Source organism: Marmota flaviventris, chromosome 1 (genome assembly GCF_047511675.1).
Source record: "Marmota flaviventris isolate mMarFla1 chromosome 1, mMarFla1.hap1, whole genome shotgun sequence".
Lineage (NCBI taxonomy): Eukaryota > Metazoa > Chordata > Mammalia > Rodentia > Sciuridae > Marmota > Marmota flaviventris.
This window is the reverse complement of record NC_092498.1, coordinates 210,904,788-210,931,906: the sequence shown is the minus strand read 5'-3', so window position 1 is coordinate 210,931,906 and position 27,119 is coordinate 210,904,788. Positions and strand designations below refer to the sequence as shown.

At 40.9% G+C, this 27,119-nt stretch overlaps 2 protein-coding genes across 5 annotated transcripts in view; both read left to right on the top strand.

The window, feature by feature from the left end:
• Positions 1 to 31: 31 nt before the first annotated feature.
• On the top strand, positions 32 to 12,859 carry LOC117794931 (zinc finger protein 564-like). 4 transcript variants are annotated; one of them, XM_071602395.1, is made up of 5 exons: positions 32 to 207; positions 716 to 789; positions 8,827 to 8,953; positions 9,198 to 9,255; positions 10,466 to 12,859. In XM_071602395.1, the coding sequence occupies exons 2-5, from the start codon at positions 784 to 786 to the stop codon at positions 11,442 to 11,444; spliced, it is 1,170 nt and encodes a 389-aa protein (XP_071458496.1). In that variant the 5' UTR covers positions 32 to 207; positions 716 to 783; the 3' UTR covers positions 11,445 to 12,859. The 4 variants fall into 4 exon arrangements, with proteins under 4 accessions (XP_071458496.1, XP_034493054.1, XP_071458491.1 ...); XM_034637163.2 differs by lacking the exon at positions 716 to 789; XM_071602390.1 differs by lacking the exon at positions 32 to 207 and having other exon boundaries at positions 500 to 789.
• A 6,323-nt stretch (positions 12,860 to 19,182) lies between these two features.
• The window catches only part of LOC114107757 (zinc finger protein 709), a 31,518-nt gene continuing 23,581 nt past the window's right edge, over positions 19,183 to 27,119 (top strand). The window contains exon 1 of the mRNA XM_027955158.2: positions 19,183 to 19,329. Within this exon, the coding sequence (XP_027810959.1) occupies positions 19,327 to 19,329 (3 nt within the window). The 5' untranslated portion in view covers positions 19,183 to 19,326. The remainder of the gene's footprint in view (positions 19,330 to 27,119) is intronic.

Here is a 27,119-nt window from a genome sequence, read left to right as displayed (position 1 = left end):
ATGCGTCTCTGGGAGGGGCGGGGAGTCGCTACGCGACGTCGCCTGGGCTTTGGTCCTGGGCTTCTGTCGGCTCTTGTGAAGGGTCTTTCCGGCCGGTCGCCACCTTAGGTCCCTCTGCCAGCAGCTTCCGCCCTCTGTAACCTGGTGACCTGAGGCTCCGGGAGCCGTGGGAGGACTCCGGGCAGGACGCCCCGGAAGCCGGAAATGGTGAGTGTCGGGGCCGGGAGTCGGGAGTCCGGCTGGCGCTGTCGGAACCCGCAGGAAATGGAGGGCCTCCGGGCGCAAGCTCCGAGTTTGCCGCCAGCTCCGCCGCTGGCCCCTCTCGGCCCTCGGTCCCCTATGGCCCGAGAATGGGGCTGGACCGACATCTCGGACCTCAGCGACCTGTCCTGTCCCTGTGCGGCCCCTTAGCTTGGCCGGGAGACTTCTCTGGGCAGCTCCGCGCCTCCCCAGATTGGGGTGACGGCGGGAGTGTCACGGGAGACTCCAACTCATGTGTGGGGTTCTTGCCGTGGAGGAGGTGGGGTGTGCAGGGCCGCAGTCCCTCCGTTCCCCCCAAGGGGGACCCTTTTGCCCGGAGTTTTCCAAATGTAGGGGAAGTCTCAAATCAAGGACCCTAATCCCTCCCAAGTCTTCCTAGGGCTGGCAGTAAATCCCTAAATTTCCAGTACCCTTTCCGTGTTCCCAAATGGTAACTTCCCTCTCTCATTCACAGCATCGAGTTCAACTATTTGTCCTTTCTACACACGGAGTTTTAATTATAATTTTTCCATAGTACCATGGATGCCTGTATGTAAAGACTTTTTTTCTTTTTGTTGATTTTGTTTTCTTTGTTTGTTTGTATTTTACCTGAAAGGAAAGCAAGAGAATAACCTCTTGGATCTGTTGTCTCTCAGATGCATGCGCCCCTTCTTATAATCTTTACTGGGCAGGAACATTCAAGGGAACTCCTTTGGATTGAGGTTCTTCTTTGGAAATCTTCCAGACTGATCTGCCTTTAAGTTCAGCTGCAGATCAACCCTGCTCTTCCTTAGCATTTCAACCTCTATTGATTTAACTACTACTGATATTTACAGAAAACTGAATACGTTTATGTATTCAGTTTTGTATTCAGTTTTCTGTAAATGTCAGTAGTAGTTAAATCAATAGAGGTTGAAAGACAATACAAAATATTTCCTAGAGTCAAGAAAGACATGAATTTCAGAAGAATAAAAGAGTCCTAGCTTACATTACAATTTTTTCTCCAATTATCAGAGCCTATTATATTCCATCCTTATTTTTTAGTTTTTTATATTAGGCATTGAACCCAGCAGTGTTTTACCACCGAGCTACATCCCCAGCCTCTTTTTTTAAAAAATTTTTTAGTTGTAGATGGACACAATATCTTTATTTTATTTTTTCTGTAGTGCTGAGGATCAAACCCAGGGCCTCACACTGCGAGGGGAGCGCCCTACCACTGAGCCACAACCCCAGCCCCCCCAGCCTCTTAAAAAATAAATTAAAAAAAAAATTGTAACAGGGTCTCATTAAGTTGCTGAGGCCTTGAACTTATGATCCTTCTGCTTCAGCCTCCTCAGCCGCTGGAATTATAGGTGTGTACTACTACACCTGGCTTCATCTTTATTTTTATTTCTCTTGTAGTGCCAGGGATCTAATCAAAGTCCTGTGTGTGCAGAAGCTCTACCACTGAGCTACATGCCCAGACTTTTTTATATATTTATCTTTTTGAGACAGTATTGCTAAGTTACCCAGCCTGACCTCAAACTTGGGTTCAAATACCATCATTAATTGTATACAAAATAATTTCCTACGTGAATGTTTTAGAGTGAACTGAAGACTTCATTTTCTGAAAAAAAAAAAAAAAAAAAATCCGGATATTTGTAGGTTTTCTTGCTGAGTTGGCAAATGTACATTACAGTTTTCTTTCCATGAATACTAGGTTTGAGTGATTTTGCTGGATTCTTCAAACACTGGCTTTGTATCATTTAAAATATCAATGGAGGAAGAGAGATGTAGCTCAGTCAGAGTGTGTACCTTGCACGGGCAAGGCCCTGGGTTCCATCCCTAGCATCACACACATGAAAAAAATCAGCGGTGACCTTCAGAACTATGAGTTAAATAAAACCTCTTTTCTTTATATAGTTAATTAGATTATCAGTGGTTGTTCAAAGCTACTTGTTGACTCAGAGGCAGACTCCCAAGGCCAGTGACACTGAGTTAAGGCTACTTTGAGCCTGCAGAGGGAAGTAGTGGAAGATCAAACTGGTTCTTTCTGGGGATTGTCCCCTGGCAGGTGTCCTGCCTGCTCACACCCACCTAGGAAAGAGCTCTTTGTATTAAGTAAAGATGCAAAGCACTGGAAAACTGGGCATCCACATGCATGATGGGTTACAGAGGCTCATTCTTGGGTCTGTGTATAGACCCTTTTGAATTTTGTATCCAGAAATTTGTTGCACATAGAGTTTTAATTGTGCGTACTGGGAAAATCAGTGAAGATCAGGGTTTCTATGTTTTGGAAAAACTGTTAATAAATTTGGGAATTTATTTGATTCAAACCCTAAACTGAATCCAACTGAGAGTTTCCTCACTTATGAGAACAGGTTTATGTGGGGTGGGAGGTATTTCCTTGCCATCTAGGAAGAGGACTCCATTCCTGTGGCTGCCCTCCATCTCCAGGGATTGACCTATGCTAGGAGTTATATTTAAATTATGAAAGCCCACCCCCAGACTTGGGAATATTTTAACCCTCAGTATGTGATTTTTCCTTATGAATGATGGGGAAACAGTTTGCTTATCTGAACAGATTCAGTGTTGCATTTATTTGTTTATTTTGATTCCTTCATTGGATATTGCTTTCTTTTAACATAGTTTCTTTAAACTTTGTAATTTTATTCCTTCTGTTATGTGTAAATTTTAGTTTCTTGTTTGAATCTGTAGATTGAGAGACATGTTAATCAAGAAAATTCTGGAACAGCACAATTTTTGTCACTTTTAGGCATGAGAGACTCAGTGATGGGAGGATGTATTTTAAGTTCTCAGGTGAATTTTTCTTTCTTCAGATCAATTTTTGGGGCTGAGGATATGGCTCAATGGTAGAGCACTTGCCTAGCACATTCAGGGCCCTGGATCTGATCTCCAGCAACACACACAAAATCTAATTTAATGAAGGTCAAACTGCTAATAAATTGTAATATTCATTCCTAAGCTGTACCCCACAGTGTCGTATTTAGCGGAGCAACAGGTGTGATCCCACTTGCCACATAGTTCAAGATTCCAAAAGTTCACTTATGAATTTATTTCTCACGTTTCCACCATGATATGTAAGAAACGAGATCTTATAATGGTTACCTATATAGGAACATCCAAATTAATTAAATGTAAGTTTTAGAAGCCAAAGTCAATAGAGTATTGAGTTGGAGGTATAGCTTAGTGGCAGAGAGCTTACTTAGCATGTGGGAAGCCCTGTTTTCTGCCCACCCCTCCGCACTGCAAAACAAAAATTTTTTAAAAAAGAGTATTAAACAGTAACATAAAGCATTGTGTACATAAATTTATCTTAATTTACAGTAAATAATGCAGGGAGATTTATAAAACCCTCAAAAGGGAAGTCTGACTTGAGAAGACTCACTACCATATATCCTGTGCTCCTGCTCTAACCTTTCCAACAAAAACCCTTTTGGGAGGCTGGGTTGTGGCTCAGCGGTAGAGCGCTTGCCTGGCATGCGCGAGGCCCTGGGTTCGATTCTCAACACCACATAAAAATAAACAAAATAAAGGTATTGTGAACACTAAAAAATAAATATTAAAAAAAAGACCTTTTGTTAATTCCTTGTGCATTTTCTCTGTTTTTAAATGCAAAAATAAGCAATTGGGAATGCATATTCTCCCTGTCTCTGTTCTTTATTGTATGAGTAGTCAGACTCTAGTGTTTTTTCTGTGTGTGGTTCTGGGGATCGAACTCAAGGCCTTGTGTATGCAACGCAAGCACTCTACCAACTAAGCTATATCTCCAGTTCTTGCTGTTATTTTTTGGTTTGCTTGTTTTGCAGTACTGGAGATCCATCCCTGGGCCTTGCACACTCAGCTGCATCCCCAGCTCATTTTATTTTGTGACAGGGTATGACCAAGTTGCCCAGAATGGCTTTGTACTTATGGTCCTCTGGACTCAGCTTCTGGGTCTCAGCTTCCAGAGTAGCTGTGGTTACAGGTTTATGCTGTTGCATCTGGCCAGACTCCAGTTTCTGATGTGTGATTGCTGAGACTAAAGCCTCTTGTCTTTATTCTTCTCTTGCATCCATTCCTGGACCAACTTCCCAGAAAGCTTGGGGCTCCCTTCTCTGGCTTAGCCCCTGGAACTCCCATCCAGCCCCAACCACAATTAAATTGCAGGCCAGGCTGCTGTTTTCCTCTCAAGCCATTACACACCCTGCTTTTCCTCAGAGACCTGAATTACTGCCTTACGGCAATATACCGCTTTTGGGGAAGCTCACTGTGAGCTGTGCTGCTCTGGGTGGAATAGCTGAGCCCTCTCAAACCTGGATGAAGCTAAGAAGGTAGATTTTTTTTTTTTTTTTTGGTGCTGGGTATGAAACATGGGGCTTCATACATGCTAGGCAAACCACTGAGCCACACCCCCTGCCTGATTTGGCAGTTTTGATAAGATATTGGCATTTAGAAGCAGGAATATTGGGTGGGGGGCCCTCCTTAATTCTGTCTTGGGTGATGTCTTAGCCAGGTTCTGTCTGTATCTTCAGGATGAAAGCCAGGGTGGCCTTGGTATGGGGTGGGAGTTGTGAGAGTGGAAATATTTCCTAGGCAAAAGATGGACCCGTCGGACTGGGGTTGTGACTCAGGGGTAGAGCGCTTGCCTAGCATGTGTAAGGCCCTGGATTTGATTCTCAACACCATATATAAATGAATAAATAAAATGAACGTCCATTGACAACTACAAAAATATTTTTTAAAAAAAGGTGGGCCCATGTGATGATCCCCCTCTCCACATAGAGCCTTTATTTAGAGAAAGAGAAGGGTGGGAAAACTACTAGATAGCAGACCAAATTCAGTATCCTAACAGCAGGAGGTTCACCAGGCCTTTTAAGTATTTTTGCTGTTATAGTTCTTGGGCTGCTATCATAGCAAGTATCCCAACTCTTGGTTTTATAGGTGACAACACTCAAATACCCCTGGGGCACTGCAGAGAGGTATTAATTCAAGTGCAGGTTCAGCATGAAGCCCTTAACCTTATAACCCTTGCCATGAGGAAATCTAAAACCCTGGTGATGCCAGTGTGAGGCTGTGTGTGGGAAGAAAATCATGAATCTTAGGGAAGACAAGATCCCCTCTCCACAGTGTATCTGGAGACTCAAACCAGGAGCTAGGAGTGAGTGCTTAGTAGCAGAGCATGAGCTTAGCATGCATGGTGCCCGGAATTCATGCCCAGCATAGAAAATACAGCCAGCCAGGGAAGGAAGAGAGAGAGGGAACAAGAGGAAAACATATGGAAACAGTCGTCCACACTGTGACTTAATTGGAAATTCAGAGTGTACTTCCAAGCATTTACACAACTAAATAGATAAAATAGCACTGATTGTTTTTTTTTTTTTTTTCTGCAAGGTAAGTTCTGAATTCATTTCTGCTATATGCACTAATTGGCAATCCTCTATGTGATTAATCAACACAAGACTCTAATTACATTATATCTGGGGATCCCATTAACTGTAAGCAAGGTTTACTCTATAATCGTTGAAGAGTAATGGGTTATAAAATAGAGGAGAAACAGACATGCCTTCCCTTAAGAACTGTGGTCTTGCCTAAATCCTCATGGTCATAGCAGCCATTGTTTTAAAAGATCCCATGGAAGCTCTAATTCAATGAAAAATAAAATAAAATTTAGATCTTTGGCACTTACAAAGAACCTTACCAAAATCAGGTCTCCCATACCTTCATTCTGAGGTTAACTTATGTAGCATGGTCCAGTGTAAATTGTGTACATCTCTGAAAGATTGAAGAGCATTATTCAAAATCTGTTTTGCCTTTAAACCTGGAATGGATGAATGGCATCTCACAGTGGACAACCACAGCTTTGATATTGTGGTTCCACCATTAAGCCCTATACTCAGTAACCACCATTACATAAATTCCTGACTATGTGCAGCCAGCAACCTGTAAATATTCTGCTGTCACCATGCTGGGTAGGTCTGAGCCCACTGCAGCAGCCCCTTAGCTGCAGTTTGCCTTTGTCTTTGGAGCAGTGTGGTCCACCTCGGGAACCTCAGCAGCCTTGTCATCACATGGTCTTTTCAGGAAAGATTTGAATTACACATAACTTTCTCCAGGAACAGGGCTGACATATGTTGAAGTCAGGAAGTCATCCTCTTCTGGGAACATCCATTTAGCATTCATTGAGAGCATACAAATATTGAGGGGAAAAAAAAAAGAGAGAGCTCAGAAAAAGTGGGCCATTGCCTCACACTTAACACCAGGGACCCTGATACCCCAGTTAATTCCTGAAAACAGGGCTACTCCCTCCCTGACAGTATGAATAGCCATTGACCCTGTCACCACCCACAGCATTTTTTGGGTTTGGGTTGTTATAGAGGCAATGTGTTCCTTATTGACACATTTTACTTACTCCAGTTTACCTCTGATTTGCAAATTGACCACCCCTACCACAAGGGCTTCAGCCTGTTGGAACTGCCAAACAACAGGCACTCCTGTTAGTGCCTAAGAAACAGACCACATGACTACAGAGGCTTCAGCAAACTCCAAGCATTCCCTGTAGAATCTCTGGACCTCTCATCATGGCCATAAGTTGTCCATTGTCTTTATTTATTCATTTGGCACTGGGAATTGAATCAGGGCTGCTTTACCATTGAGCTACACCCCTAACATTTTTATTTTGAGATAGGGTCTCACTAAGTTGTTGAGGGTCTTGTTAAATTGCTGAAGCTGGCCTTGAACTTGAGATCCTCCTGATTCAGCTTCCTGAGTTACTGGGATCATAGGCAAGTGCCACTGTGCTAGCTGTCCATCATCTTCTAATGCAAAAAAGGCCCCACATCCTCACACTGTAGACCATTAGAACTACAGTGTCTGGTCCTGAAAATAGAAGCTTTCCCAGGCTTTGAACAGATGGCACTACTCAGCTGCCTGTGATGTCTTGAGTCTTGAAAAAAAATCCCATAAATTCAGCACAGCTACCTACCTGTCCTTGCTATAGGGTGGAGCCAAACCTTTGCCATCCAGTGTTTCCTGCCTGTAAGAAGAGGTGGCCTCATCCTTCCCCAGTCTCTTGCCAGATGCCACCAATGCTGAAGGAGGTTCACCCTATTCTCATATCTCTTGGTTCCCCAGGGGAGCTCCTTGGGATTAATTGAGTGGATACTGGTAGAGAGTTTGTAGGCTTTACAGATGACACTGCCAAATTCATATAGGATAGCTTCTCTCTCTCTCTCTCTCTCTCTCTCTCTCTCTCTCTTTCTTTCTTTCTTTCTTCGGACCCTTAAGGTCAGGGGAGCCGTCACAGCACCTCCAAAGAAAAAAGGTATTTCTGTCTCTTGTATGGTTATTTTGTGCAGCCCAGTTCCCCTGGATTGACCCCTGAGTGTTTTAGTCATGTGCAACCCAGCAATTGGCATCCCTGGGTGGGCAAAAGGTCTGAGTGTTTAAGTCGCTGGGAAAGCGACAAGTGTGTGTTCATTAAAGGCAGAAAACCTCACCCTGGGTGTGACTGGAGTGCTGGGCAGTATGGTAGGTAATAAGGAAGGAAGTAGAAGAATTTTTCTCATAAGGATTGATGGTCCTTAAATTTGTTTTTTTGTACAGCATCTCTCTTATTTCTCCAAGAGTCTGGATTCTACCATTAGAGAGCAATAAAACTTGTACTGTGACCACAATTTAAACATAGAGATTGATTCTATGTGTTCTTGGTGCTAGGATTAGAATTCTGATCCCAACATTCACTTACTGTAAATGTTTAGAAACCACAGAATTATATGTGAAATTATTTTTTTAAAAAATATTTTTTAGTGTTGATGGACCTTTATTTTATTCATTGATTTATATATGGTGCTGAGAATTGAACACAGTGCCTCACACATGTGAGGCAAGCACTCTACCACTGAGCCACAACCCCAGCCCTGTGAATTTTTTTTTTTTTTTTTTTTTGTATTGAGTATTGAACCCCAAGGTGCTTAAACACTAGGCAGCATCCCCAGCCCCTTTTAGGTTTTTTTTTTTTTTAATATTTTTTTTTTAGTTGTAGATAGACACACAGTATCTTTGTTTATTAATTTATTTTTTATGTGGTGCTGAGGCTCGAACCCAGTGCCTCACATGTGTGAGGCAAGCGTTCTACCACTGAGCTACAGCCCCAGCCCCCTTTTATTTATATATTTATTAAAGAAAAAAAAGGATTTTATTCAGAATTTATTTTTTTTATTGGTTGTTCAAAACATTACAAAGCTCTTGACATATCATATTTATTTATTTATTTTTTAATTTTTAAAATACCTTATTTTATTTATTTTTATGTGGTGCTGAGGATCGAACTCAGGGCCTCGTGCATCCATGCGAGCGTTCTACCGCTGAGCCACAACCCCTGCCCCCTTTTTAGTTTTTATTTGGAGACAGGGTCTTGCTAAGTTGCTGAGGCTGGCTTTGAATTTGCAATCCTCCTGCCTCAGCCTCCCAAGCTGCTGGGATTACAGGTGTGTACCACCATGCATGATTTATGAATTAAATGAATATGAATTAAATATGAATTAAATGCAGACCTTCTTTACTATAGTTCACCTTTCCTCTGTAAACATGTCTGGGATGTTTCAGGACTCAGTGACGTTTGAGGATGTGGTTGTGAACTTCAGTGTGGATGAATGGGCTATGTTGGATCATGCCCAGCGGGAACTCTACCGAGATGTTGTCGGGGAAATCTTTATGAGCTTGGCCTTTATAGGTAAGGAAGACAATTTTTCTTTACTTACTCAATTAAAGAGCAAGTGTTTCTTGCCCATCAGTGATGTTCATGATTTGAAACGTGGAAAGGAAATACTGTGGTAAATAAACTGGCATGGTTGCAACTCATCAGAAACTTAGAGTCTAATATAATATGTTTCCTTTTAAGTTGTAACAATTAATGATTATGACGTTTTCTCTAAGTTATAATAATTAATAATGGTTTTTCTGGCTCTACTTTCTAGGGGAAAAATGGGACCAGAACATTGAAGATTGGTACAGAAATCAGGGGAGAAATTTAAGGTAATTTATAATGAAAGGAGAAAGCAGTCTTACCAAAGCATCTTAATATGTCCTAGAGGTTTTTTTGTTGTTGTTGTTTGTTTTGTTTTTGTTTTTTGGTACCAGGGATTCAACTCAGGAGCACTCTACCACTGAGCCACATCCCCAGACCTATTTTATATTTTATTTAGAGACAGGGTTTCACTGAGTTGCTTAGTGCCTTGCCATTGCTGAGGCTGTTTTTGAAATTGTGATCCTCCTGTCTCAGCCTCCCAAGCCGCTGGGATTACAGACATGCACCACCGAGCCCAGCTGTCATAGAGTTTTTTATGTAAGTAAATAAATAAGCCTCTCTCCAAATTTTATGTATTCAGAAAAATTTCACCTATATATGTATTCAAGTGTGATGTTCGATGTTTGAAAAATAGGAACCATTTATTAGAGTCTGCAAATATCACTGAGTATTGCTGTTTTATTTAATAGATGAGATTAAGCCCTCTTGCAGAGCATTCAATCTGTTCACTTTCAAATAATTTAGACAGGGCAGAAAACCCTCACTTTCTCTGATAACAATAAAAATGTCAGTTTATATAATCCCAGTGGCTCAGGGGGCTGAGGCAGGAGGATCACAGGTTCAAAGCCAGCCTCAGCAACTTAGAAAGGCCCTAAGAAACTTTGTGAGACCCTGTCTCATTATAAAAAAAAGTCTGGGCATAGCGGCAGGAAAGATAGTGGAATGAGATGGACATCATTACCCTAGGTATATGTATGACTGTGCGTATGCTGCAATGCTACATGTACAGCCAGAGAAATGAAAAGTGCTGTAATTGTGTACAATGAATCAAAATGCATTCTGTTGTCACATACCTAATTAAAATAAATAAATAATTTTTTAAAAAAGGGTCTGGGGATGTGGCTCAGTGCTTAAGTGCCTCTGGGTTCAATTCCTGGCACCAAAAAAAAAGAAAAAAAAAAAAAAAAAGTTGGGCATGTGTGGTGAGGCACTGGATTCTTTTTTTTTTTTTTAATGTGGTGCTGAGGATCAAACCTAGTGCTTCATACCTGGGAGGCAAGCGCTCTGCCATTGAGCCATAATCTCAGCCCTGAGGCACTGGATTCTATTCTCTGCACCACATATAATAAATTAAAAAAAAAAATAAGTTTAATACATATCAAAAATGTATAAAGGTAAATTGTTATTAGTTAATATGTTCTTTTTTTTTTTAAACAGTAATCATATTATAGAGAGACTCAGAGAAAGTGAAGAAAATAGTCAATGTGGAGAAATCTTCACCCAGATTCCAGATCATAATCTGAACAAAAAAATCCCAACTGGAGTAAAATCACATGAATGTAGTGTGTGTGGGATAGTCTTTATGCCTCGTGCATCCCTTAACAGTCCCATCGGATCCCACACTGGACAGGAATTGTTTGAGTATCAGGAATATGAAGGAAAGCCATATAAATGTAAGCAGTGTGAGAAAGCCTCAAGTTACTACTGCTCTTTGCAATTTGATGACAGCAGTCATGCTGGAGAGAAACCTTATGAGTGTCAGGAGCAGGAGAAAACCTTCATTTCCCTCACTAGCCTCGGAGGATATGTGATAACACATGCCGGAGGTGGACCACATAAATGCAGCATGTGTGGAAAAGGCTTCCAGTATCCCAGTTCACTTAGAGTACATGAACGGACTCACACTGGAGAGAAGCCATATCAGTGTAAACAGTGTGGGAAAGCCTTCAGCTGCTTGGCTTCAGTTCGAAGACATCAAAGAACTCACACTGGAGAGAAACCCTATAAATGTAAGGAGTGTGGGAAGGCTTTTAGTTCACTCTCAGGCCTTCAAGGACACATGATAAGGCACACTGGAGGTGGACCTTATAAATGTAAGGAATGTGGAAAAGCCTTCAACTCTCCCAGTGCACTTAGAAAACATGAAAGAACTCACACTGGAGAGAAACCTTATCCATGTAAACATTGTGGCAAAGCCTTCATTTGTTCAACTTCAGTTAGAAAACATGAAAGGAGTCACACAGGAGAAAAACCCTATGAATGTAAGCAGTGTGGGAAAGCCTACATTTCTCTCTCAGGCCTTCAAGGACACATGATAAGACACACTGGAGTTGGACCTTATAAATGTAAATTTTGTGGGAAAGCCTTTGGCTTTCCCAGTGCAGTTCTAAGGCATGAAAGTGCTCATGTTGTGTAGAGTTCTGTGACTAAAGAGTGTGGGGAAGCCTTCATTTCTTCTTCAGACATTTCAGGACAAGTAATCACATACACTGGACTGATACTATAAATTAAATGTAAGGTATTCAAGAAAACTTTTTACTGTCCTAGTTCACTTTCCTAGTACAGAAAGGAATTTGCACTGGAGAGAAACCCTGTGTATGTAATGAATGTGGGATAGCCTTAGACCTTCAAAAGCTTATTAGGAATGCATGCAAGGGCTCATGTTGGAGAAGAATTCTTTGAATAAAAAGCAAAGTAAAATCTTCAGTTTTCCCAGTTCCTTTGAAAACATGGCAAAAATTTATGGTGAAGTCTTTAGTTTTACTTTCTGATATATGTAAGAGCTCATACTGGAGAGCAACCTTATGAAGGTAATAAATGTGGGAAAGTATATTTCTAACTGTCACACTTATGGAAGAGAGAAACCTGTGTGGAAAAACTTTTATTCATCACACAAAATTCAGCATATGAGAGAATGCATAATGGTGAAATACTTTATGAATGCCAGGGTGTTAGAATCCCTCCATCCTTCCAGTTCAGTTCAAAGGCACATATAAGTGTTGTAGAAAAGCCTTCAATTGTCCCACATTCTGACCAAAATATGTAGGAATACAGAATGAATTCAAACTGTTCAAGGTAGTATTTTCAGTGTGATTCCAAAGCTTGTCTGGTTCTTTGAAAACAGATTTTTTTCCCCTTTAGGTTCTTTACACTGAGAATATTGTATTTAAAGATAATATTTCAATGTAATATTAAAGAAATATTCAAAAATATATACAGTGAATTGAAATCCTAATTATTTTTTTAAATAACAAAAAAATTCAATTTAACAAATATTTTGAGTCCTGTGAAAATCCTATAAAGATAATATGGAAAGCTCAAGTGGGAGTTAATTTTGTGTGTAATGCTGAAGAAAATTCCCAGCATTGAAGAAATATTGTAAAAATAGTAAAGGTATTTATTATTTTATCACTTTCTCACATTTATCATTAAAGTGGATCTGTAGACCATGGACTTCTACTCCTTTTGCAAATGAGCACAGGAGTGAGATCGTTCTGTAAGTACCTGTAAATAATGAGTTTAACAGGTAATGTTTTTATTTTTAAGTCAGCTAATAATTTTTTTTTCACCATTTGGAACCATGCTGTTCTGTGTATGAATCTCATGTGTATTTCTTATTTGCAGATTGTTTTCATTATTACACAGTTTAATTGTTCTGAGATTAATAGGCCACTGGAAAATGAGTTTAATTCTTGAAATTTTTCTACTGGTTTCTTGTACCTATTTTATATATTCCAGCTTTCTTATGGGAAATGCTAATTTAAAAAAATTGGGACAGAAACAGCTTTATTCAGTTTTCCTTGTTAATAAATAGTTGTCTTCAATCTGTAAGTATGTGATGTTTTATTATATTCTTTTGTGAGTTTTCATTTTTCCCCCTGCTGTGTTGGGTGTTATTTTCTGTAGATCTTGTACATGCTAAACACATGCTCTACCACCGAGCTACACTCCCAGCTTGATCTTAGCAGTCTTGATCTTAGTATTTAAAATATGTTACACTCAAGTGTGAGCCTCTATAAATCAAGTGCAGGCTTCTTGGAAGAAGGGAGTTCTCACTTCTCACTCTGTCTCCCATATTTAAGGCACAGTCCTGGGTAGCTGGGAATGGATGAGAGAGTGAAGTTATCACCTCTCAGGAGGAAAGCTCTCTCTGTGCAAGCTTAAGGCAGAAAGAGTTTTGTGTTTTGGGCTGTAGAGTCTCCAACCTCCCTGAGCTGAGCCAAAGGAAGTATGTGAGTAGCCTTATTTCAAATATGGTGAACTTTCTCCTTTTTACCAGATTTACATAGATTTCCCTAAGTGTTTCTCCTGTTGCTCTGTACCCTCAGGGCTTTCCTGGAGGCTTTTCATCTGGTGATTTTCTTTTTTACACTTATCACTTTCCTTTGGGACTAATCTACAGGTTCCTCACATACTACCAGATGTCAAGCCCCAGGATTCTTTCTTAGTATAAGTTTATGCATTTGTTTATTTAGAGAAACTGGAGATGTCTTTGTTTTAGTAGTGCCAGGGATGGAACCTAAGGCCTTGTGCATGCCAGGCAAATGTTTTACATGGAACCACACATCTTCATATTTATATGTGGTGCTGAGGATCAAACCCGGGGCCTCACACATGCCAGGCAACTACTCTACCACTGAGCCACAACCCCAGCCCATCATTAATAAATGAAACAAACTCAGTGTTTGAAGAATCCAGCAAAATCACTCAATCCAACTTTTATGTATAAGAAGGAGGAGAGAAAACTATAAGGAATATTTACTAATTCCACAAGAAGACCCACAAGTTTCTGTTCTTTTCAGAAAATGAAGATTTGGGAGAGAGCTTGCCTAGCATGCAGGAGGCCCTGGGTTTGATCCTCAGCACCCACCCAAAACACACATAACAAGAAAATGCTGTCAATCAATTGTTACTTCCAAGGCAAGAAATTATTTTATAAACTCATATTTGAACACTTCAAGGTGTTAGAAGCTTAAGCCCTGGAATTCTTTTTGAAATCATCAAAAAAGAAAAAACAGACCCGAGAAATTTATTATATATGCTCCAAGAAGAAATAGGTAAACAAGAATTGAGACAAATGTAACACTGAAAAAATTTTCCCCCTGAAATTCATGTCTTTCTTGCCTCTTTGGAAATATATTATATCACACTTTATTATAAATATTTTGCATTTACTGGAAAAAATGAGACTCAAATGAGTACATAAATTTGGGGGGGGGGTGGGCTTTTCACTATTTTGTTTTAAAATTTAGGCTTCATTTATTTAATTACTTTTTACCCATTCCATCCATCATTTTTCCTTTTCATGATATTCACTTATACATATATTAAACTAATAAATAGTGCCCCAAAGGTTACTCAAGTTTATATAATTTCATTAAATTCTTTTCCTATTAACTGTTTTCAAGTTCACCAATGCCTTGTTTTTGTCTAAAATTTGTTGCTAAGCATATTCGTGAATGTTTTTAAACATTCTGATATTAGTACATAAATCTTTTTAAGGTGACAAATGCAGAGAGGGACAGTGCTCAACTGGAACAATGCTGAAAGGCTAGGTCATCCAAAAAAGTTTGCAAAGAGGAACTTCAAAAAAACCCTAAAGAGATCCCACAAGATAACTATATCCAGGAAAGATGCTGCTCAAGAGGAATCACGGCTTGGAGTCACTGGAAGAGAGGCACAAAGATTTTGTGCAACCGGTTCCAAGTGTTGTTCTTCCTCTTGTAAAAATTCTCAAACAAAAAGAACCATCCAGGGCTGGGGTTGTAGCTCAGTGGAAGAGCGTTTGCCTAGTATGTGTGAGGCCCTGGGTTTGATCCTCAGCACCACATAAAGATAGATAAATAAAATAAAGGTATTGTATCCATCTAAACTATGAAAACAAACAAAACCATCCACTGCTCTGTGAAAAGAAATGATACTTAAAATAGTGCATTTGACCAGGCATGGTGGCACAGGCTTGCAATCCCAGCTCCTCAGGAGGTTGAGGCAGGATGATGGCAAGTTTCAGGGCAGCCTGGGCAAACTAACACCATGCTTGCCTAGCCGTGCATGCACTGGGTTCAATCCCCAGTACTGATGGGGAAAAACAGTGTCATAGGGGCTGGAGTTGTGGCTCAGTGGTGAAGCACTTGCCTAGCATGTGTGAGGCCCTGGGTTCGAGCCTCAGCACCATATAAATACATAAAATAAAAGTCCATCTACAACTAAAAAAATTAAAACACAAAACAAACAAACAAAAAAACAGTGCCATAGTTTGAAAATCAGCATAGAGGACTGTCGAATGACAAAATCAAATCAAAACATCTGATTGGCTTTTTTTTGCAATTCTAGAACAGATTCTATAAATCTGTGTGCTTCAGTAAGCTGATCAGAAGGAGTTTGGGCTTTAAAGGCAGAAAAGGGCTGAGAGAGAACAAAAGTCCCATTGTTCTGTTCAAAGTTACTTTCCACAGAAAGGTTAAAGCAAAAGGGACTTTTTTTTTTTTTTAATCACCCAGCCTAACACTGGCCCATTTGGGGATCTGGCCATTGTCTGTCTCCTGATTTTCTTGGCAGAATGGACTTGCTGACATGGAACTTCCGTATGAGTAACTCCATTTGGTGTGGTCAGCCGGACCTAGTTCAGGAGCTCAGAACAAATCTTGTTTTTTTGTTTTTTTTTTAAATATTTATTTTTTAGTTGTAGATAGACACAATACATTTATTTTATTTTTTTAAATTTTTATGTGGTGCTGAGGATCAAACCCCGGGCCTCACATGTGCTAGGCAAGCATTCTACTGCTGAGCCACAACTTCAGCCCTAAACCAGTGGTCTTCTATAAATTTTATTTAATAGGACAAATAATAATGTCTACTGGAGAGAGGATGGGACTTGGAACGTGGGTCAGAAACTGGAAGTTTGGGATCTGTAGCCAGCACTGGGGAGAGCGTGGTGGGGCTGAGAATTTGAGATCCTGCTCTGAGCTGGGGAGAGAGGCAGCTCCTCCCATGCACGTCTTCCTCGCAGGAGTTGGCGTCACAGTGACCCTCCACGGGTCACTGCACAGTTGGGAGAAGAGGGGCTGCAGGTGGAGCTGCCCAGAGAGGATTCTGTGCCAGGCCGATTCGCAGTTTTCCAAGAAAGATATACAAATGACCAAGAGCAAATGAAAAATGCTGAGTATCTTCCAATACAAAGAAATTATATGTCTGAAATGATAGATATGCCAGTTACCCTGACCTGTTCATAACATTATATGCATTTACTGAAATGTCACACTGTACCCCATAAGCACAATTACTATTTTATTTATTTTAAAAATAAAGATTTTTTAAAAAGAAAGATGTTGGGGCCAGACTGGGTGGCACACACCTATAATCCCAGCAGCTCAGAAGGCTGAAACAGGAGGATGGTGAGTTCAAAGCCAGCCTCAGCAAAGGTGAGGCACTAAGCAACTCAGTGAGACCTTGTTTCTGATAAAATACAAAATTGCACTGGGGATGTGGCTCAGTGGTTGAGTGCCCCTTAGTTCAATCCCTGGTGCCCCCTCCCAAAAAAAAGATGTTGTGCTAGGGGGTGTGGTTCAGTGGTCAAGTGCTTGCCTAGTATGCTCCAGTCCTTGGGTTCAATCCCCAGCACTGAAAAATATGTTGAACATTATTATCCATGAAGGAAATGGAAATTAAAACCACAAAGAAGGTCTAGCATGGTGGCACACTTCTACAAACCCTGCTACTTGGGAAGCTGAGGCAGGAGGACCTCAATTTGAGGTCAGACTGAGTAATTTAAAAGCCCGCTTCAAAATAAAAAAAATACAAAAAAGGGCTGAAGATGTAGCTCAGTGGTAGAGCACACCTGGGTCCAATTTCCAGTACTGCCAAAAAAAAAAAAAAAGAAACAAAAAAATCCACAATGAAGCCAGGTGTGGTAGCACACACTAGTAATCCAGCTACTCTGGAGGCCAAGGTAGGAGGATCACTTGAGTTCAAAATCAGCCTGGGCAACATAGTGAGACTACTCTCCTTCCCTGTCTCAAAAAAAAAAAAAAAAAAAAAAAAAAAATCAAAATATGCCACTTCACAGTCACTAGGATGACTAGAATAAAAAAGATACTGGGTTGGGGGTATAGCTTAGAGGTAAAGCACTTGTCTAACATGTGCAAGACCTTAGGTTCCATCTGTAGCACTGCCCCCTTCAAAAAAAAAAGGGGGGGGGGATATGGTAACAAGTGATGCTGAAGATATGAAAAAAAATTAGAATCCTCAAGCATTGCTTGTGGGAATCTAAAATAGTACAGTAGCCTTCTTAGAAAACTGTTAGTTCCTTGGAGATTAAACATAGAAGTACTAGGAGTCCCATTCATTCCACTCTAAAAGAAATGAAATTAAATGTCCATTGAAAAACTGTACATGAATGTTTATAGCAAACTTATTAATAATAGTTTAAAAGAATGGAAACAACCAAATGTTATAAACAGACATAAGTGGATAAGCGAATGAGTTATTTGGATACTAGAAAGTACCCTGAGGTTAACAAAATGAATAAATTTGAGCCCAGAATGAAAGGGCCTATAATCCCAGTTACTCAGAGGCTGAGGCAGGAGGATCAGTAGTTCCAGGCAACATGGAAAACTTAGTAGAGTGCAAATATTAATGCATACTCCAACACAAATGTCACTGAAAATAATTATGACAAGTAAATAAAGTTAATTACAAAGAACACATGTGATTTTATTCCAAGTACAGAAAGCTATAGCATCAGAAAGTAAATTAATGCTCGCCTAGAGGCTTAGATAAAGAAGTGAAAAGATAGGAGATGGAGAGCTAAAGAGCATAGTTTCTTCTTTATTTCTTGTAGTTGTTGTTCTGGGGATGAAACCCAGGCACTTTAGTATTCTAGGCAAGCACTCTACTACTGAACTTCACCCCCCCCCCCCAGCCCCTAATTTTAAATTGATACCTAATGACACACATTTATGGGTTACCATATGAAGGGATTTCTCTATGAGGTGTTGAAAATGTTCTAAAATGACGGTAATTAACAGAGCGTGGTGGCCTGTGCCTGGTAGTCTCAGCTACTGTGGAGGATGAAGCAGGGAACCTAGAGTTTGCTTGAGCCCAAGGAATTCGAGGTCAACCTGGCCAACCCAGTAAGACTCAAAAAACAGAATAGCCGCCCGGTGGCGTATGAAACACGAAGATTACAAGTTCCAGGCCACCCTGGGCAATTTAGAGAGACCCTGTCACCAAAAAAAAGTAAAAAGGGACTTTAGCTCAGCGGTGGGGCTCCCCAGGATTAAATCCCCAGTTTTTTTTTTTTTTTTTAAATCGAGTGCACTAATGATTGTACGTATATGTGAACATATTGAAAGCCACTGAATTCTACCCTATAATTAGATGTATTGTGTGAGTATGCATTATATAAAACTGTTCAAATAAATAAGTAAACGCCTTAGGAGTTTCGATCCAACTTCTTAAGGTTTATTCACTGTTTTTTCTAATGGCAGAGAAAATGGGAATTAATCGCCTTATGAATATCACACCCATTTCCATTCCAAAGTGCACAAATTGTGCACAAATTGATGGATATCCATCCAGTGCAAAATGTACAGTTCATAGTTTTAATGAACATATCTCATAGCTTGTGAGAAAAGTTTCTCCTCCCAGGCTAGGGCTTCGGGTTTTACCACTCAGTACCAGTACCAAGTGTTTGGGGGAAGGCTCAACCCTGTCAATTGTCAAAGACCAAACGGAGCCAGATTCTTTGTTGGCTATGGGGAGGTTACTTTAAGTGTTTGTATTTGTAAACAAGCGTTATAAGTCCACAAGAGGCCTCAAAGTCTTAGGTCAAGCCTAAGACATCTGACCCTTCAGTTTCTACCTTGCAAGACCTGAACAAAAGGCCTCGCTTTCTCTAGAAACTAAACCCGTGATTCCCTGCACACACTTCTGTCTCCGCGTTCAGAAGGAGCTGTAGGAGCCACCAACACCAAACCCAAGGAGCAGGACAAGTTGTGCTTAAAGGCAAAAGTCCCTAACAGGTACCGGTTCCAGGCCCGACTAACACCCCGGCGGCTCGGTGAGCGTCTTTCCGCTCCGCTGTCACAAACGGGGCGTGTCCGTGAGAACCGTCCAATCAGGAACGCCGCCGGAAAGGTGTGGGCGGGAGCCGCGGCGCGCACTGCAGGAGGACGCTACGCGCTGGGGCCGCTCTCCACCTTGGGTCTCATCGCCGCTGGAGGGCCTCAGGTGGCACTAGCACCTGCGCGGGCCGCCGGAGCCATAGGGAGGACGCCGGGACACCCGGAAGCCGGGAAATGGTGAGCTGGGACCAGGCCTCCAGGGGCGGGGGAGGGGCTGAGGGAGCCGGCCGGAAGCGGCCGGGGCGGGACCGGGCCTCCTCGCCTGGCTCTGGAGTCTGCGGTCCAGTCTGCCGCCACTCGGCCCTGGCTCCCTTACCATCCATCGTAGCTCCGACAAGCAGCCGGGACCCTGGCCTCCTGTCCTGCCTCTGCGCGGCGACTTGGGCCTGGCCCAGAGCCTATCCGGGCAGCTCCGCCGCACGTCTCCCCAGACTGCGGCGACCGCGGCTGGGTCACGGGGAGACCCTCACTCGCGCGTTGGATCCGTGCGCGGGAGGAGCTGCGGTCTACCCAGGCCGGGTTTCGCCTTCCTCCCCAAGGGCGACCCATTTTCCCGAGCTTTCTAAATATCTGAGAAACAGGGGTCGCAAATCCACAGCTCTGTGCCCGGATCCAGCCCTTCCTAGAGCTGACAGTAAATTCCTAATTTCTAGATAGGTTTTCGCATGCCCAGATGCCACCTTCCCTTCTCCAGTTGACAGCATCACTCATTAAAAGCATCCTCGGTGGTGCATTTCAATTAAACGCAGTATTTCAATTACCATTTTTCCACATATGAATTAATAGTTCTTTTTTTCAAAAAATTCAGTTGTTTGTGGATATTCTTATGAGAGGGAAGCTCAGAATAGTCACCTGGAGCTAGATTGTCTGATATCCTTGTGCCTCTTAGTCACTTTCCCAGGCACATACATCCTAGGGGAACTCTCTTGGATAGAAGTTCCAATTTGCAAAGTTTCCTGGGAAGTCTGACCTTTTAGCACAGCTCCAGGTCATCACTGTCCCTCAGTTTGTCACCCTGAAAAGATTTAAGTACTCATTTGATTTTCATTTTTTTCAACAGAAATATAAAATATGTGTCATGAAGAGATCTTGGGGGAAGATGTGAAATATTTCCAAAAGTTGATGTCCAGTTTTTCTAGCACTACTTGTTGAAATGACTATTTTTTGTTGTCATTCTAGTTTTTTTTTTTTTTGTGTGTGTGTGTGTGTGTGTGTGGTAATGCGGATGGAACTCAGAGCTATGTTTATTTTTTATACCTTGGTCTTTTAACTTATGCTGGAATTAGAAATATACATACCACCACTATAGTGTTAGAATATTTTAGATATGACCACAGTAGGACTCCCTACCCACAGCTTTGCTTTTCAAAGTTTCAGTTACATGTGGTTAACTATGGTCTGATTAAATGGAAATTTTCAGTAATATAAACAACACTCAATTTAAAATTTGCACCTTTCTGAATAGTATGCTAATATCTCACACTATCTTGTGTCTTACCTGAGATCAAGGACAAAAGGGTAAATCACCCTTTTGTCCTGCATATCCCTGTTCTATGATACCTGCCTGCTAGTCACTTAGTAATAATCTCATCATCATAAGAAGGGTGAGTACAATGCAGTAAGGTATTTTGAGAGAGAGAAAGAGAAATTCATATAACATATATTTTATAGTATTATTATTATATTTGTAGTACTGGGGGTTGAACCCAGGACTTGGGAGTGCTAGGTAAGTGTATTATCTCTGAGTTATATGCCTAACCCTTTTAATTTTTTATTCTGAGCCAAGGTCCCACTAAGTTACCCAGGCTGGCCTTGAACTTGCAATCCTCCTGCCTTAGCCTTCTGACCAGCTAGAATTACAGGCATGTACCACCATGTCCAGTTTATGACAGCATTGTTATGATTGTTCTACTTTATTATTGTTGTTATTGTTCGTTTGTGGTACTTGGGGTGGAATGCAAGGCCTTGTGCATGCTAAGCAAGTGCTCTACCACTGAGCCACATCCCCGGCCCAGATGTTACTGTTAATTTTTTTACTGTGCCTGTTGTAATCTCTTACTGTTCCTTTATCATAGGTACATGTGGATAAGGGAAAACAGTTCTTATGCTACTGCCAGCCAGCTCAGGGAACCCATCTGAATCTCAGTCACTTGCATGCATAAGAAACAAGCAAATGATGTAAACAGGAAAAATGAATTTAATCAAACTGTGAAGCAGCTAGATTGTTTTTCTGCAAGTCCTACAGAAGCAGAACAATTTAAAGAAACAAAAGCCAGGCACCTGATATATGTAGGCTTAGTCAGGCTGTGCTAGCCAGGGAACATGTCAGTTCTAGCTTCCTTGGTGCCCAGCTGGGCCAGGGGGTGGTTTTTCAGCATGAGGATGTTTGAGAGCTAAAATAGTTTGGAATATTTAATTTCACAGGATCTCTGTTTCATATATGGGGTTCAGTACCATTTGAGGTTTCAGGAATCCATCGGGATTCTTGGAATGTATGCATCCTTTTTTTTTTCATCACTGAATTTTATACCTTCCTGCTTTCATGTTGCCATTGAGCATTGTTTTGTTTCAACTTGAAGTTCTCCCATGAGCACTTCTCCAAAGGCAAGTCTAGTGGTCAGGGGCTCCCTCAGCTTGTTTACCTGGGAACTTTAGCTCTTAATTTCTAAAGGTTGGCCTTGCTTGAGTAATGTCTTCTTGAGCAGTTATTTTCTTCCAACACTCTGAATATGTTGTCCTGTTATTTGTTGGCCTGCAAGGCTTTTGTGAAGAAATCTGCCCATAGTCATGTAGATGCCAGCGATGATTTTGAGGAGAGGGAACCCTGATACATTGTTAGTAGGAATGTACATTGTTAGTAAGAATGTAAATGGGTACAGCCAATATGGGTAACAGTATAGTGGATTATAAAAACAATTCAAGTGGGCTGGGGATGTGGCTCAAGCAGTAGCGCGCTCTCCTGGCATGCGCGGGGCGCTGGGTTTGATCCTCAGCACCACATAAAAATGAAATAAAGATGTTGTATCCACCGAAAACTAAAAAATAAATATTAAAAAAATTCTCTCTCTCTCTCTCTCTCTCTCTCTCTTAAAAAAAAATTAAAGAGGGGTGGGGATGTGGCTCAAGTGGTAGCGCGCTCGCCTAGCATGCGTGAGGCACTGGGTTCGATTCTCAGCACTGCATAAAAATAAAAAATAAAGATATTGTGTCTACCTAAAACTAAAAAATTTTTATTAAAAAAAAACAAAGACAGAATTACCGTATTCCTCAGTTGTCCAACTTGTACATATTTATCTAAAAGAATTACAATCAGAATCTCAAAGAGATACCCACACTTCCATGTGTATTTCAGCCTTATTCATAAAAGCCAAGATATGTAAACAATCTAAATATCCATCAGTGAGCGAATGGGTAGAGTAAATGCGATATTTACATGCAATGGAATATTAAAATAGAGCAATCCTGCTGTGTGCCACACTAAGAATAGACTTGGGGGATGTTACAGTCAGAAAAACAAATACTATGAGTCTCATGTATATGTAATAATATAAAATATTTGAATTCTTGGAAGCAGAGAGTAGAATGATCATTTGCAGGGGAGTGGGGAAATGAGCAGGTGATGGTCAAGGAACGTTTAAGTTATGCAGATAAATTGTGGAGGTCTGTACAACATGGTGCCTTTACTAGCAATACTGTATTTTACAGTTAAAACTTTTCAAGTAGATCTTGCGTTCTTTTTTCTTATTTATTTATTTACTGTGTTAACACAAACAAGAATGTATACATGAACAAATAGTAGTAATAATGAGAGTGGGGATAGTAATGAGGTTGTTGATGGCTATGCCTGTGGCCTTATGGGGTGATGGTTGAGTTGGTGTATACTCATCCCCAAACTCATGGGGTTTTATACATTAAATATATACAACCTCAGTAAAGTGCTTTTTAAAATATGTATTCATAAGTGGACCCTGAGCAGGCATTAGTCTCTTCATGTTCACTGGTTCATCCTGATTCTTTGATTAGTCTTTATACCTTTATCATCTTTTCTTATCTGTTACACAGTCTTCTTTTACTTTAGCTTCATCTGAACTTTCTGCAAATGAGCATTAATGAAGTTATAGTGAATAGGTTTTTGAGTGGTTTCTTTGCCTCTGCATGTTTCACACATGATAGAACATGGGATATTTTCTGTCCAGTATTTATTGTGTTTGGGCTTTCTCGGGTTGATTTTTTGCTCTTATAAAGATGGGGGGGTGGGGCTGGGGTTGGGGCTCAGCTGTAGAGCGCTTGCCTAGCGTGTATGAGGCCCTGGGTTCGATCCTCAGCATCACATAAAAATAAAAAAAATAAAGGTATTATGTCCAACTACAATTATTTAAAAAAAAATACTGATCGAGCTGGGGTTGTGGCTCTGGGGTTGTAGCTCAGTGGTAGAGAGCTCACCTAGCATGTGCGAGGCCCTGGGTTCAATCTTCAGCACCACATAAAAATAAATAAATAAAGATATTGTGCCCAACTACAACTAAAAAATAAATATATATATAAAAAAGAATTCTGATCCTGGGCTAAGGTTGTGGCTCAGTGGTAGAGCGCTTGCCTAGCGTGTGTAAGGCACTAGGTTCGATTCTCAGCACCACATATAAAAAAATAAAATAAAGGTTCATTGACAACTAAAAAAATATTTTAAAAAATACTAATCCTATCATTTTGCTATCCATCACTAAGTACAAATATAGTAAATCCTTTGCACATTGGAGAAAAATCATTGGGTTGTAGGTCATGCTCATGTATAAATTTATAGGAAATAGCAATGGAGTGTGTATCACTTGACTCTTCTGCCATTCAGTCATAATCTAACTTATAAGAACTTCCTGCCATTTCATTTAGCTGTTTCCTCCTCATCAAAATCTTATATGGTGTATGTGTATGAGATGGCACACACCTGTAATCCCAGCTACTTGGGAGACTGAGGCAGCAGAAAGATTGCAAATTTGAAACAAACCTTGGAAACTTAGACCCTGTCTCAAAATTTAAAAAGGGCTGGGCTTGTACTTCAGTGGTAGAGTACTTGCCTAGCATGCTCAAGTGCCGCAGTCTGACTGGGCACAATTCAGGAGCCACTTGTCAAAAGACACAAACTTTATTTTTAGAACACACACACCAAACCACACAGCTCTTCAGGAAAACCTTCAGAGCCCAACTGCCACCACTGGCTTCCCACAAGCCTCTCAACCTCCCCCACTCCTCCTGCTCTTGAGGCCAATTGGCTGGGTTGTGTGGGCGGAGCCAAAAAGTCCCCCAATGAGCAGCTCCGTGGTCTGAAAGGGCGGGGAAACAACCCAATGAGCATCACGGAAGAGGAGCCAATCAGTTGGGAACTAGAAGTTTGCTGGGGCTGCTGTGAGCCAATCATCAGCTGGCAGCTGGAAGTTTGCTGGGGCCCCTTCAGCCCTGGCTCTCAACACTCAAGCCCCTGGGTTCAATCCCCAGAACTCATGAGGCCATGGGGATGGGGGGATTACCTTGGGATTACAGGCTTATATGCTTATTTTTATTTTGCACACTAATATTGTATATATCAGAGATAATTATATTCTACTTTGGTTTGTCTTTTAACTTTTTTTTCATTTTAATATATTTGAATGTCTTGGTCTTATCCTTTATAGCTTACTATTATATGAGAAAATTCTTCCTGTTCTTGCATCAAAATAAATTAGGGGCCTTGGGTTGTAGCTCAGTGGTAGAGTATATGTACTTAGCGTTCAGGAATTCCTGGGTCTCATCGTCAGCACTATACACAAAAAATTTGCCTGTGACTTCTGAAAGTGTTTTTATGTTTTTCACATTTAAACCTACATCAAATTGGTTATTATCTGTGGAATAGAGGTGGTACAATGCATTTTTTCAATTAGGTAACAGTTGTTCATTCCCCACATATTAAAGTATCAGTGAGCCCTTGAATTTCTCTGCAGTGTTTGCTTCTGTCATTAATCAACTTTACATGTAAATACCAGCCCTTTGAAGACTTTTTTCCATTCCCTTGATCTGTTTGTTTATCTCTTACTATGTCATCCTGTTCAGAATATTGTAACTCGAAAAATCCTTGACATGTTAGATGAGCCTCACTTTGTTCTTCAGATGACTTTACCCACTGTTTGACACTTGTTCCTTGGAGGTTCACAAAAGTAGTTCTGTACTCCTAAATAAATTCCATTTGTTATGGAATTTTTTGAGATGTCTTGTGGGAGAAATGACACTTTTTTTCCCTTTGTGGTTGAACTGGGGATTGAACCCAGGACCCACTTCATGCTTGGCAAGTGTTCCACCATTGGTGCTCCCCAAGCCCTTTTTTAAAATTTTATTTTGAGACAGAGACTTGCCGAATTTCCCAGGCAGGCTTCAAACCTATGATCCTCCTGCTTCAGCCTACTGAGTATCTGGGATTATAGGTGTGCACTACTGTGCCATGAGAAGTGACCTGGTTTATTCTAAAAATGGTGAAGTCTTTATACTGATTTCTCTGCATAGATATTAACCAATATTTATTTCTTTTTTTTATGTTTTGGCTCTGGAAATTGAACCCAGCTATACCCTTAGACCCAATAAAAATTTCGTCCGTTAGGATTGTTAACTTTCTTTAGTCTTTTCTAGTAGTTGTGTGTGTTCTGGAGGAAAGCAGCTGCAGGTTTCCAATGTTCCCTCCTAATGTAGTGACACAGAATGGGCTCAGATCCCCAAGCAGTAACTTGTGACAACATCTGAAATATCATCTACCAGGGAAGCTCATTAGAGTAAGTGCTCACAGTGCTTTCTGGGGGCTCATCAAGTAGCTCTCTGCGGAGGATGTAAAAGGGACCAGATTATCAGGAGGAAAACAAAAAATTCAGAATACCAAGCCACTCTTTCAACTTTTTATTTATGGTGCTGGGAATTGAACTCAGGACCCTTGCACATGCTAGGTAAGCACTGTATCACTGAACTATACCCCTAGCTCTTGTGTACTTTTTTTTTTTTTTTAATAACCAGGGTATTCATCCCCAGTCCTTTTTATTTTTTATTTTTATTTTGAGATAGGGTCTTGCTAAATTGCTGAGGCTGGCCTTGAACTTTTCATCCTCCTGACTCAGTCTCCTGAGTTGCTGGGATTATAGGCATTTGCCACCACACCATGTAGGTTTTGTTTTGATGTTCCTTCCCCACCCCAAGACACTCTTATAACTAAAATTGGGTCCCTCTGAAATGATCACTTTGCAGATATGAGTAAAGGGCAAATTTCTTAAGCAGGCATTGCTAACAGTAAGCATCTCAGACCTACTACTGTTAAAACCTTTCTGATCACTAATTAGTAAGACTTTCTTTGAGAAAGTCATATAGATTCTTTCTACAAGGAGTAATTAGGGCAGACCCAAGCAGCTCATTTTTCCCTAGACCAATCAGCAAGAAGGATGTTGATTTCTGCTGTAAACTCCCATATCAGAGTTTCTGTTTGGGAGTATTTTCCTCTGTCCCGTGCACATGGATATCAGTAGGTTAGTACTCTGTTTTAGAGATCAGCATTTGGTCTCTCTTTTAGAGATCAGCTAGAAACTGATGAGCAGCAGCCCTGAGGCTCATTATATGACTGAGAGATTCCTGTGCTCACTTGGGTTCTCAGGTATACCTCATGAGAGCTGAAATGAGTGACATGGCAATCAGCCTCTAGAGTAACATAGGGAACACTTCCTCCTGAGGTTGGAGAAAGGGGAATTCATTTCTTCTGGAGGATAGCACTGCTGAATCTTTTATATAGTTTGTAATCATGGGTAAATTTATCCTGTTAGTCGGCTTTCTGTCATCTGAGACATTATAATAAAGATTTATTTTGGGTCAGTTTTAGCCCATGTTTGCTTGGCCCTGTTACTTTGGGCCTGTGGTGGCACAGCACATCATAGCAGGAATGTGTGGGAGAGAGGCCTGTTCACCTGGGA